Genomic DNA, 13,821 nt, shown 5'->3' with positions numbered 1-13,821 from the left:
CTGATTCATTGCTGACAGATGAAACTTAGTGCACATTGGAAAAAGGCAACCTGAACTACTCATACACATTACGCTGTTTTAAATTAACTATAACCTAGAGGAAATAATTCCTGGATGTCACTGTGGGCAGCTCAGTGAAAATCTCTGCTTTAGTGTGCAACACTAAACATAAAAGCAAAGAAAATATTTAGCTATATTGACGTATAGGGTAGAAGATGGTATTGAAAATGCATGTAATGATACTATAGTGTGAGCAGTACAGCAAATGTGTTATGGTATATAGATCTATGGTATGACATCACTTGAATAATGTGCTCAGTTCTGGTCACTGTGAGAAAGATATAGCAAGAATAGAGCCAGTCTGAAACAACAAAAAATATTTGTGTTTAATGTGAAGAGGCTGAAGAGATTGGGCGAGTATCAAGAGAAATAAGATCAGAGTTGAATGTCATACAAAATACTAACAGTTATGCACCAAATGCTCCCATTCAGTATGCTTATAATGAGAGATGCATGTGGATATAATGTAAAATTAAAAGTTGACCATCTAAGAATACAAAAATGTGCTCAGTCTCCCTCCCTATGCTGTATGATTAATTATTGAATTTCATTGCCCTCTGCATCCTTCATATAAAAAATGTAGAAAGATTCAGAAAGGATTTGACATTTGAAGTATTGAGGACATTCAGCATTTCAGCAGGGGATGGACTGAGGTTTGGGAATTCAAGATCTCACTTCACTTCTGTCTGATACTGACCTGCTCTGTGACCTTGGGCTTTGCCTCACAGTCTTTCTCAGCTGCAGAAGTTTTTAGTTCTAAAGGACCCAGGACAAGACTTACAAAACTATTTAACTGCTTAACTTTTAAGCAGGTGCTAAGCTTCCCATTTAATCGGTATGAAGTTAGATTCCTGTGTAAGAATTAACTGTCCGAGAGCTTTGTGTATATTGTGTCCTAGACAGAGATCCCTGGTGGTCTCCATGTAAACAATACAAAATTTCAGAAAAGCATTGGCAGGGGGAGGGGTGTTTGTTTGTTTTTGTGTCAGAGCTATGTATGTTAAGGTAGATATGAGCCAACTACTAACTGGATGGACTTCTGTAATAATCTTAACCTCACAACAGGTGTTTTTTTCAAAGCTGTTCATACTTTATGTGCTTATGAAACACAGCAAAACATCAGACCCAAGTAGTATAATCAAATGAATAACTGTTGTAGTCTGTGCTGCTTTTATAATATCAGTGCAGTGGGGGGAAGCAAAACAAACAAACAAACAAAAACCAGACAGACTAGATATACAGGTTAGTTTATATAATAGTCTGATGCCCTGGAAATGGCTTTAAGTCCTTCTAGCTCCATGAGATTACTATCAAATTTGCTGGAAGGAGTTTCCTCAGCAGAGGCCAACCCCAAATAAACCCTCTATTTTATGATGAGAGGGGACTCGTACATGCAAATCAGCCAGACTCTTATTAGTTTTCTGTTCAGGTATCCCATTGCACACTGCAGTAAGTATTTCGGATATGTATATAGGACTCTCTGGTTTAGGCTGCAGCTAAACACATGTATGGACCATAAAAGACACATTTCTGGAAACAAGGGTCTGAGCTGTTGCCTCTTCTTTTCTGCCTACACTGATGTTCCTCAAAGCTTGACCTAATGCTGTTTTAGAGGATAGTGTAACCCTTCTGCATGCTGCTTGGAAATCTGATGGTACAGAAAACACATTGAAGTATTTTTTTCTCCTGACTGGCGTACCAACTACAGATAAAAATGAGTGGTCATTTTAGTGGTGGCCTGACTGTTTTGGCCCCTTCCTTTCTTCAAGGGATGTCAGAGATACAGTAAGTGTCAGGCAGAAGGCCCAGGTAGATTATCCTCCCCTTGTCTCTCAGTATTTGTCAAATCAACAGAAGAATTGTGTACATTTCTCTTTAGCTTGTTATATTTCAAGCTTCTGTCACATGGTGGGAAGGAATCTGGTACCAGATCCTATGTTTTAGATTTAAAATACTTAATTAAAAAACACAACAACCTATGAATATGCTATTGTCTTAAAATTACTTGTGTGTGTAGCTTAAAAAATAAGTGGTAAGACCTCACTCTAAAGTTGTCTACAGACAAAAAGGAGAGAAATAAGAAGGGGAGGAGAAAGGGTATAGGGATACATGGAAAGCTGAAGTAATATAGGGGAAAAACTGGGCAGAGTTCTGTGTCTTCTTTGCATTGAGAAGTTTTATTTTGGAAATTTTAAGTATCTGAGTTTCCATAATCTCTTCTATTTCCATGGCTGGTGTCATTTAAGTTTTGGCTATGAGGTAGAAATTTTATTTTCTTTAAAATTTTGAAGTTTATGTACTCGCAAAATAGAAAAGGCTAACAAAATAAGTTCATGTTCACAAAAACGAAAAAACCTTACAGCAATTAGAGACCTTTACCCAGAGATTCACATAACTTGTTTGATGCCCAAGTCTTATGTTTCCCAGTGACCGTCTCTGAAAACTGATGTCTGGGGCTGTCTGAATCTGAGCCATCCCACTCTTTGTCCCTAAGTTCTCAATGGAAAAAAAAATCCAGACAACCCTTGTCCTCTGGAAGCAATGGTACTGTGCTGATATTTGCAGAGGAGATAAGCTATTCAGCACAATTTCTCAGTTCTGAGGGTGGAAGCTCTAATTCATGCTACTTTTACTGATTAGGAGGTGAATCCCTGAATGTAAGAGCTTTCCTACACAGAAAATGCTTCCTACATCAAGCCTGTGTTACTACTACAAGCTTGAAAAATTATGTTGATCTGTGCAGCTGTGGAAAAGAAGAGGAAATCAGTGGTGTGTAAGAATCACAGGGTTAAACATAGCACCTTGAGCTCTTCCAAGAATTATCTGGCAATTTTTAGAAGGTAGGAGTAAAGTTAAAGAATAGAAATGTAGATCTTGCACAATTTTTGGCTTATTTTCAGTTATTACATGGGAAAAATATGTCAGTCTGGAAATTAAATGATCAGATTTAACTGTAAGCACCAGATCTGAACATTACCACAGTTATGCACCCAAAATGAGGTAGGAAAATGAAGTTATTTGCTACAGCCTACCAAGTCTCCCCAAGAATGCTCAAGAACCCAGCAGAACTTGCAGATTGCCACATGGAGTAAGAACAATGGCCTAACTCCTGTCCATGAAGTCTGCAGTTACAACACTGGATGGCTTGCTCTGTTGTCCATGTTGCTGGGACAACAGGGAGCCAGAGACCTAGCTTTGTCTTGGACCAACAGCATGCATATAATGCCGAGTGTCATTTGCTTCATAGCTGTCCTTCTGGCCACCCAAATATGAAAAGTGGCAAAATGCTATTCTTTGTCTCTCTTACAAGAGACAAAATTCAAAGTAGATGAATAATCACCCCGGATTATCTCCATGCGCTTTGAAGAGGAAGAAGAAAGCAGCCCCTCGAGCTCATCTCTGACTTGCCTTGCTAGAGGCTACTGCCAGCAATACATTGGGTCAGGGGCAAAGGAAAGGCAATCAACATAACGTAAAAAAAAAAAAAGAAAAAAAAAAAGAAAAAAAAAAAAAAAAAAGAAAAGCAGCCTGGATGTTTAATTGGCCTTTCTTGAGAGAAAGGGGACAATCATCCTTTTGAAGAGGAGTAATGCTGCTACAAAAATTGTTGTTTAAGGTCATGGTGATATGCAATGTATATATAAAAGGAAAAAGAGGAGTAGTCTGGTTTGTAACATCTTCTAAATGCAAATGTTGCCAAACCTCAGAATTTTCAGTCACAATGAGAAATCAGGACTATGCATTGGGCTCCTACCTTTGAACATGCATCTGTGATAAAGAGGATGGAGATAGGGGACCAAAAAGCTAATCTCTTTCAAAACATTTTTTTTCTATATTGAAATCCTGGTTTTAGCAAGTGTATGGACTTCTGCTGAAAGTTAAGTGGCTAATACCAGTGAGAAGAATGTATGTCTGTGGTTCTTGGATGCCCTTGAGATATAGTCTTCTCATGTACCCAACTGACCTTAAATAACTTCACTGTCATTCTTTGAAGACTATGGAGTTAAATGGACAAAAACTTATTTTCTTGATTGTCTTTCCATGACTTTCTATAAACTGTGTCATGAAATCGCCTTGTTACCTTGCTTAATGAAGTAATAAGTTCTGCTTGAATATTTGAAAGCCAGAGACCAAACAATTGAGAAAAAAAAAATAGTGCTGGGACAGTCTTATTTTGCCATCCACTCTGAATAGGTATATGAGCTGTAATCTCCATCTTCTGTAGGGAACTATGACCTGTTTTAAAACAAAAGTATTAGTAAATGTTAAGTGTGGATGCCAAAATATTAGGCACATATATAATCAGAGTTATTTTTAAAGAAAGTCACCTGGGAATTGGTGTAAAATATTCTTGCACCTTGAGATTATATATTTTTGGAAGAAAGAAATTAGATCTTTACAGAAAACATTATTACTTAGAATTCTTACTCCTGGCAGGATGTATATAAGGTAGTAATTTTAAGGCTTCATATCTATATTCAGAAATAACTGCAATTCTATGAACTCTCCTGATTCTGTGCAAGACATGCTGGTCCAGGTACTGTCTGGTATTTTTGGTTCCCACAAAAAAGGGGATTTTTCTAAGAGCATTATTGTACCAATTCACATAGAGGTAGAGACTATAATTCTAGTATGTCCTATGTCAGCCTTAACTCCGAATTTTCTTGCTTTCCAAGATTGTTAGCTATTATATTTGCATTGCTTCACTTAAGATTTTTTCTTAATAGTTTAATATCTTACTTATCAGAGAAAAGCAGGGTCCAGTTAGTTAAGGTTTCAGTTGTACGTGGAATGCGACTTCCTAAGCTTGTCATGCATCAAACTGTTATGGCTGGCAATTGTTTAAAAAAATTCATTTTGTTATGAACTAGCCTGTTTTCAACTGGGCTGTTCAGAGATGGATTGCTTTCTTGAGTTTTTGACAGGTGTAATTGTTAAGGCGTCATCTGTTCTTGTTTGCACAAAATACATTTTAGCCAACTGTAGGACTTGCCCGCTAATCTTTCTCACATCATTCCATTCTTTGCTTGCCACTAGACAAATCCCCTGTTATTTGACCAGATGGTGGAAAATCCATTCTCATGATAAGTTGCTTCTAGTTTGCATTTAGATTACCTGCAAAAATGGAACAATTTACTACTCTGCCTCTAACCATCTCTTTCCTCCTTTTTTCCCTTAGTTTGACTTCTTGTAACTAATTATTTAAATTCTGCCTGTGAGTTAAAATTAGTCATAGCTTACACGTTCCACATGTATGTAAATGCACTTAAGTTCCACCTCAAGTTGTATGATGAATCCATCTAGAGCTTAGTGACACATAAAGATAGGAAGATGAGCTGTCTGATGTGCAAACACAGCATCTTAAAATCCTTTCACATGTGAGGTGATGCTCTTGAACTTTTTAGGGAAGGTATGCAACCTCTAAAGACCAAGGTCAGGTGTGAGAGTGCACCCAGCATCATCATCATTTTATAGCACACACACCAAGCAATAGGGGATATGAAAATTGGAGCGAAATATCATGTTTCATGCAGTGTTTGCAGGCACTTTGTTTCTAGCTGCTTTGGAAAATAACCTTTTGTACTACAGAGTTAGTTATAACCTGAAACTCATTTTGCTTTTATTGTCGTGAAGTGGCAACTTTTACACTGTCTAAAAGCTTATATGAGAGTAGGTGTATTTGTTTCTCAAACCAGTCAAAACCCAGCTAAAATTGGAGTGAACTAACCACTGCAAATTGATCAGACTCAAATACTCTTCAGTGCTCTAATTTTTAATACAGAGAAAAATATAAGAAATCAATTTGAAAGCATAAAATAGAACAAGAATATACAGTACCCAGAGTAAATAGCCAATATACAGTTTTATCTTGAGCTAAATCAATTTTGTATGTGGAACCTGAGAGGTATACTCTATCTGCTGACATAATGTGCTAAAAACAAGTTAGTAAAATTAATTAGGTGAGAATTGTCTAAAATTATCTTTTTGGGTGAAAAAAAACCACAACAGAACCAAAAAACAAACAACAAAACCCAACAAAACCAAGAGTGGTTGTCTTGGTAAACTTTTTTTTTATCCTAGCCATTCATTTTTGCTACTTGTTTTAGTGTTTTGTGGGTTTGATGCTGGGATTTTATGTGTGGTTTGTTCTACACAGGTTTGGTTTGTGGTGGGTTTGGTTTTTGTGTTTTTGTTTGTGTGCTTGGTTTTGTTTGTTTTTGGGTTTTGTTTTGGTTTTTTTTTGATTTTTTTTTTTTTTGTAAGGAATGCTGAATAAGCTGTTCTGTGAGGTGGTCTTAATTTCTGACCTGTTTCTGACCCACAGCCTCGTAGTTATCAGATGATAATTAATTGTAAATGTAAATCTATTAAATGACAGCTAAAGTGCATGGGACAGAGGGCAAATGGGTGTGATGGTGTTAGGCAGCTTCTAAATATGTTAAATATAAAGATAGTCTTTATTCAACACAAAAGTCCATTTATGGAAATGTACTTACCATGCTAAAATGATCCTTAACAATAAAAACCAAATGTCATACAAGAAAATATGACTTCCCCCCCTGCCCCCCAAAGATTTGCTCTAGGTGACAGCTGCATAGTTAAAAACCTGGTGTGGACTTTGATATGTATTCCACGGTGTCTCAGGACTGTTTGCTTGTTCAGGTTAAGCACGATAGGCCCCATTCTCTGTTAATTTAGATACTATACAATCTTTATGAACTCAGTGGGATTTTAAGAGATTTACATTGATGTCTTATTCGTCTCAGTGTTTTGGAGCATGATTTATTTTTTTTAACATTGTTTCTGTTGCAGCAGAGTGGGGATGGAGGAGAGTAAAATAACTCTTTAAACAAAATTGTTAGTAAGCTTTGAGTAAGGATTGGGTCCAAAAAAGACCATAGGGTCTTGGCCCCTAAGTGGAATCCAGCCCTATACAGTGCAAAGGAAGATTTATTTCCCTCAGACTATGATCAACAGCAGCTGCTATCTTGTGTATAGAGCCTCATATATTGCTTAGCTTAAAAACAAAACAAAAAACACCCCACATGCTCTCCACCCTCCAAAAAAACCCCCAAACAAACAACAAACAAACAAACAGTTCTATATTCAAGTGTCTTCCCTGTCCTTGGCTGTGGCACCCAGTTCTGGCTTGCTGTAATGTAAAATATGATTCACAGTCCAGAGCTCTGATCTGGGCTTAAATCACAGGACGGTTGAGGTTGGAAGAACTGAGTTGGAGAAGCTGGGTTACCTGGAGCGGGTTGTCCAAGCAGGTTGACTGTCTCCATGTGTGGAGACTCCGCAGCCTCTCTGAGTGACCTGTGCCTGTGCTCTGTCATCCTTGCAGCAAAAAAGTGTTTCCTGATGTTCAGATGGAACTTCCTGTGTTTCAGTTTGTCTGTCACCCATTTGAAAAAAGACCAAAAAAACCCCAAACAATCAAATGCCAGCTGGCTGGTATGCTGCACTACCTTGGTGCAGTGCATACTTATTTAGGACCTATTTCATCACAAGGCTGTTCAAACCCATGTCTTCTACTTCCCAGCAGAATGCCGTGACTGTTTCAGATTAAAGGTTTTCTGGACTAAGCCATATTCTGCTCCACTTGTTTAACTACTCAAGTAATAGCAATAATCAGTATTACTATTCAAGGTTCATTTGGCCAGAGAACCAGTGCAAGAGAGAGCATAATTCTGAAGCCCTGTGATGAGGGCACTCATCTGGGAAGGATTCTGATAGTTTTTACAAGGACTGCTTATACATTTTTGAATGACTTTTAATATAACATGCTCTCACTGGCTCCCTTTCATCCAATGAGTACTGATTTTTTTTTTTTTTTTTAAAGTATCCTTGTTTTAACAGGAAGAGTTAACATGTGCTTACTTTAGAACAGTGGTTATCAAGGAGCCTGTGGTAATCTTTGGAGCTGTGGGGCATGTATGTTTGAATCTCCTCTGGCTGAGAGGCATGGAAAGCCTAGTTCTCATGTCTTTTCTGAAGCCATGTAAAACCTGGCATCTCTTCTAGTCTTGTTTCAAGGAGCAGGAAGTGGGAGGCCAGGAGGGAGTCAAAGAAGTGTGGGTCAGCCAATGGGACAATGCACTGAAGATTTTGAGACTTGAATTTGCTTTGGCATGGGCATTTCTGGGTGATCCAGACTGAAGCATATGTGTATCCTGGGCACAAACAACACAGAAGAAACTCTCTTGTTATGGACTGTTTTTTTTTTTTCATAACTTGCATGGTTCCCTAGAATCATAGAATGTCCTGAGTTGGAAGGGACCCACAAGAATCATCTAGTCCAACTCCTGCCCCTGCATAGGACAGCTTCACAGTTCACACCATGTGTCTGAAGGCATTATTGTCCACTCTCTTCCTGAATATTGTCAGGCTTGCAGCCATGACTACCTTACTGGGGAGCCTGTTCCAGCGCTCTACCACCCCCTAAGTGAAGAACCTTTTCCTAATGCCCAACCTAAACCTCCTCTGGCACATCTTCCTGCCATTCCCTCAGGTTCTGTCATTGGTCACCAGAGAGAAGAGATCAGTGCCTGCCCCTCCTCCTCCCCTTGTGAGGAAGCTGGAGCGACAATGAGGTCTCCCTTCAGTCTCCACTTCTCCAGGCTCAACAAACTCAGTGACTTCAGCTGCTCCTCATACAGCTTCCTCTCCAAACCCTTTACCAGATTAATGGCTGTCTTCTGGGCACTATCTAGTAGCTTTAATATCCTTTTTATCCTGTGGCGCCCAGAACTGCACACAGTGCTCCAGGTGAGGCCGCACCAGTGCAGAGCAGAGCACTATCTACCCTGCAGGTAGTACTTGTGTTGCAAATCCTATTTTAACATACTTGGCTCTCGTCATACACTATATGGTGCTTAGGCATCTAAGTTAAAGGCACTGGATATCACAATAAATTAAGTCTCTCTAGCAATGCCTTAATCAGTGAATTCAGGAGTATCCCAGGACTTGGGGGTGTTTGGTCCTGCCATCATGAGGTACCTGTCTCCTCCCTCCTGCATGTGGGTTCCCATGGGCCAAAACCAGCACTGAGGCAGATGCCCAGACCAGGTTTCCAATTTAAATGAGCAAGGGACCATGGTTGTTGAGACATGAAGATGTGTGTGCTTGCCACTCTGTGTAGGTGCAGTCTAGGAGGAAAGCCCTCAGTTTCCACAGTACATAACTTTCCATTTCTTGTAAAGCTTGTTGCTTGATAATGATACTATTTTTTTTCTCAAATCTCCACTCTTAAATTACTGTTGACACAAATATGTGATTTTTAAAACACAAGACTAGCTTAGAGCTATATAGATGTTATAATGTAAAAAACAAAGTAATAAAAAAATGCTATATTGAGAAGAATATTTATTTTTAAAAAATTCACAACCTAAAATTCTACATTTGAAAAATGTAACATTTCTCAAATAATTTGTACTTACTCTAGTGTACTACCATTATATTAAAAGCAAAAATATATTAATTTGTGAAAGATACAAAAGCATGTCAAATGTGTTTTTATTCCAGAGAAGGCCGGGGGGTGGGGGGTAAGAAAATTGGTGGGTACTGTTTTGTGTGCAATTCCGAAGTATATTTTAAAAACAACATTGAATTTTTATAGCCAAATTATATTTTCTACTAACAGGGAGTTGGGGAGGGATGAATAATAGAATGATTGACAAATCTTTTAGGGCCTGATTTTACAAGATGCTGCGCACCTCCTGATTGCTGCCAATCACTTTCATTTTCTTTCAGTTGATCTGAGAACATATGGCATTATTCAGATGGTGCTGAGCGCCTTCAATCACAGTCCTTATAATGCCACAACATCCTCATTCTGTGCAAATGTGAGAATCGCTGTTGACGTTTTAAATTGGAGGGTTATTTGGTCTTTGTCTGGACAAACTCCCAACTGATGTAAATGGATGTTCTGCCTGTGGAAGGATTGCAACAGTAAACAATAAATAATCAATTTTATAGGCACTATTGTATATGCACAAACTATGTGAACTATCAATTTGGTTCATTAAATTCTTTACCGCTTCCACTTTTATTTGATGGGGAAAAAAATACTGTTCTTGTGGAGAACTGAAGTTTAGTTTACTCTCAGTGCAAATTTTGAAAAGTGAAAATTCTGGATGTTATGTGCACAAGGCAGTTGATGTAAAGAGATCAGAAAGGTGTTTAATTTAAAAATAAAAAAAAATCAATTTCAACATACTTATTTGTCCTGCATTACAGTTACCTGTAGAGAACCTCTAGTCATGTCTATCTGTTTTTGATGCCTCTACAGAATAACTGTCCAGCATCCTCTGCCCAACCAATCAGAATGTAGGAAAATCTACCGATATGACGGAATCTACTGTGAATCTACCTACCAGAAGTATGTTGAAATCTGTGTGAGTCTTGCCTCTAGCTCGTGCATTTAGTGCTCGTGCTCTCCCGCTATTCAGAAATTACACGTGTTGAAACCGTACACTTCTACTTGTGTGCAAAACCTCTAGAGCAGGGACAGAAATATGTTGTTTAATTCTTTGGGATTGTGCTCTAAAAGCTAAAAAGCAAATGAACCCCCCTATGACTTTACTAAATCTCTTAGATATGTTTCTGTACAGTGCAATAAACAAGAATGTATACACTAGAAAATCTAGGCAAAATGTATTGCACAGGTGCTTCACATCTTAGGGATTTGAAAGGTGTGTTATGTATAAATTAGCTGTCACTTTTTTTCAGACGTGTAATGGAATGATGAGTTGTAATTTGCATAATCCTTTAAGAAGTCAAATTATACTGTCATGTAGCAGACTTAACATGCTAGCTAGGATTTCATAGCTTTGCAGCTAATTAGCATGTACCTTACAGGACAGTTAAATTGAAGTTGAGTCCTCTTGCTTTGCAGTCATTTGCCTTTGTCCATGGCCCTAACAGCGCCTGCTTTTGTGCATAACTCCAGACTGTTTCTGGTGTTTCTGACAAAAGTGCTATTGCTGTGGACAGGCAAATGAAACGTGCTTGACTTCTGTTGTTTTTGCAATCAGTGATGTTTCTATTTTACTGTAGTAATGATTTAATAATCTATTTTTGCATAGAATTTGAAAGTATACATTTGACAGATGTGTTGTAGATAATTTTGCATGAATATATTGTAAATGCATTATGAATTTTCTGTTATTTCACTGGATTCTGAAACTGCTTTCTATTACTTAGTATTTACTTCTCACACCATCTATATTCTTGTTTTGTATCCCAGTGTCATAATTTTCCTCTTATGTATAAAAGCTTTCATTTTCCAAAACCCCTTTAACTTGTAAAGATCACTTGTACTCTGCATTGCAACATGTTTCTTTGGCAAGGCAGTCATACTCATTATAATGTTTTAGGTCATTCTCCCATCCCCTCTTTCTATTCCATAACCTGCTGCTTGTTTCTTGAATCTTTTCTTTTAGCAATGAGTACAACCATATCAGGAAAAGCTGTTAATTCAGTGTAAATGAAGAAAGACTATCTTTTTGGTTTATGGAAGTCAGAGGAAAAGAAAAATCAAGATTTATCAATATACTTACAGCATCAGTGTAACTTGGTGACCCAGAATGAAAATCTGCCCTTTTGTGTGGCTCTTTTGTGAATGGCTACTTTTGGTGTGAGATATGACTTATTCATGATTTTACACTGACTTAAAAATATTTCTTGAACTTCTTGAATTTATATCATTTTGTTTCTATGTCTCCAAATAATGGTAGTGTCCAGGGTAACTAAAGCGGTCTAGATCTAGCATGGTCTTAAATGTCACCATAGAACTTAACTTCAGTGGTTTTACTTTTTTTTTGTAACACTAGTTCAGTAATCGTTAAAATGTATTCATTTGTTTAAATGTATGAAGCAGATTTGTTGTGCACTATTTATACCAGATTTTACAACAACTTCAAGATTTTGAAACTTTCTGGAAATAAGAAAACTTGGCACAGTTTGTCATGAGTGTTAAATACAGTGATGACTTCACTCTGAATGCTGCAAAATATTTGATTACAATTTTGAAAATTTGGTAGGATTTATACTCAGTGTAGTTAAAAACAACTAGCTGTGCAGACCACAAAATGGCATAGTAGATGTTCGCTTAGAAGTAGGTATACAATTACAAATAGGCATTGGCTAAGTAGCTTTTCAAATAAAAGGGAAAATCAAAAAATTGGACTGGTGATGAAAGTGTTGGTTTTGACATCTGTTTTGTCATACTGGAATGTGAATTTTGAAGTATTATACCCCAGTTTACCTCACTTGTAGAAAAACACCATGGATTATTTTGGAAAACTAACTGCTAGGTCATCCTCCAGAAAATATGGAAAGCTTTTTGATTAGTGAAATTTTTTCTTGGTTGCTTCTTCCATGCTATTTGACTCCTCTGAGGTATTATTTCTGTCTTCTTCCCAACTGATGTTTTTGGTACTTTTTCCTGCAGTAATTTTTTTCCAATGATATAACAACAGGTTACTGAAAACTTCTCACTAATCAGGAAAAAAAGGTCAAGCTCTTTTCATGACACTTTTAAAGCTTATACTTAGTGCTACGAGACATGTGAATGTTTGGTACTAGATGTTCATGTGCATATCTTATGCAGGCTCAGTCTCTCCTTGATTAGAGAATGGATGTAAAAAGGCTGCTAGTGGTAAACAGAAAGGGCTGTGTGACCCTCCTTTTTCCTGTAGGATAATTTCTGGGCTGGGCACAAAACAGTGAACTACTTATTCTGAGAATTAAAGGAATCTTAAGGACTGGCTGTACAGAGCAGGAGAGGACACAAAATCTTGGATTTGGGAGCTTGATTGTTTTTCATCCAGTCTGTTTTAAAATTAAAAGAAGTATTATGCAGAGAGCCTACTCTGGATTTATGCTTAACCATGTAACTACTGAAGGTACTTTGTGTAAAGCTACTTAGTAGTTGAAATTGAGATATTCGGATCCTTTTTGTAAAAATTTGAAAAGATCACGCCATGACCTCCTAATCCAAAAATACTTCTCAGAAAACATGTGGGGAAATAACCTCTTTAGTCAAATCTTAGTGCTAATACATACGAGAAATAAGAGTTTGTAAGAGTTCTTAAAAGTGTGGATTGGCAAATACATTATAGTACTATTAAAAGAAACAATTGCAAAAAGCTTCGCAACCCAAATTCCTGAGGAGCTGGACTAATGATTACATTAGCTAATGTATATAAAATAGGCAAAATAATAAATATTTTAGTACAAATTTCTCTAGTCTATTTATGATCCTCTTGCAATTGAGTCTCATAGCTGCTGCTAGATATCCTGCTTGGAACAGAGTGGAACACACAGTTTAAAAGGCTGTTGGAAAAAAAACAGATTTTTTTTTTTCCCCCCGTTGTCTACCACCATGGTTGAACAGGTAAATATGCTTTGTAAAACACTCTAAAGTAAACTTGAAAATAATTACAAATTGTTTCTGTGTTTACTAGTAGTAGAGACTAACACACCAAGCATTCTTAAAAGATTTTACCATTCTGTTTTTTTAAGTAGATAACATATCTTGAGCTATGGAAGTAAAACTAGAGGCTTTTCAGTTATGGGCCTGGAATTCAGCTGTCCATCAGCTCCTGAATATTTCCCCTTTATCTTCTGGTTCCCACAGCTGTAGCCAGGATCATCCAGGCTCTTCTTTTGAGATGCCAAAGAAAATTGACAACAAAAAGAAGTATTTTCTCCTTCATTTCTAGCAACTTCATGCTGTCAAGGTTTTCTGTCTTG

General features: G+C 37.4%; 1 protein-coding gene across 2 annotated transcripts in view; it reads left to right on the top strand.

Moving 5' to 3' along the window:
• NPAS3 (neuronal PAS domain protein 3) overlaps positions 1-13,821 on the top strand; it is a 608,602-nt gene that overhangs the window by 70,205 nt on the left and 524,576 nt on the right. The window contains exon 2 of one of the 2 annotated variants that reach the window (XM_082057394.1): positions 10,355-10,444. The exons of the other annotated variant lie outside the window; for it this stretch is intronic. Within the exon in view, the coding sequence (XP_081913520.1) occupies positions 10,355-10,444 (90 nt within the window). The remainder of the gene's footprint in view (positions 1-10,354; positions 10,445-13,821) is intronic. 2 annotated transcript variants of the gene reach the window in all.

This window comes from Streptopelia decaocto (genome assembly GCF_964273445.1).
Source record: "Streptopelia decaocto genome assembly, chromosome: 7".
In the NCBI taxonomy this organism is placed as follows: Eukaryota; Metazoa; Chordata; class Aves; order Columbiformes; family Columbidae; genus Streptopelia; species Streptopelia decaocto.
This window is presented reverse-complemented; position numbering and strand designations above follow the sequence as displayed.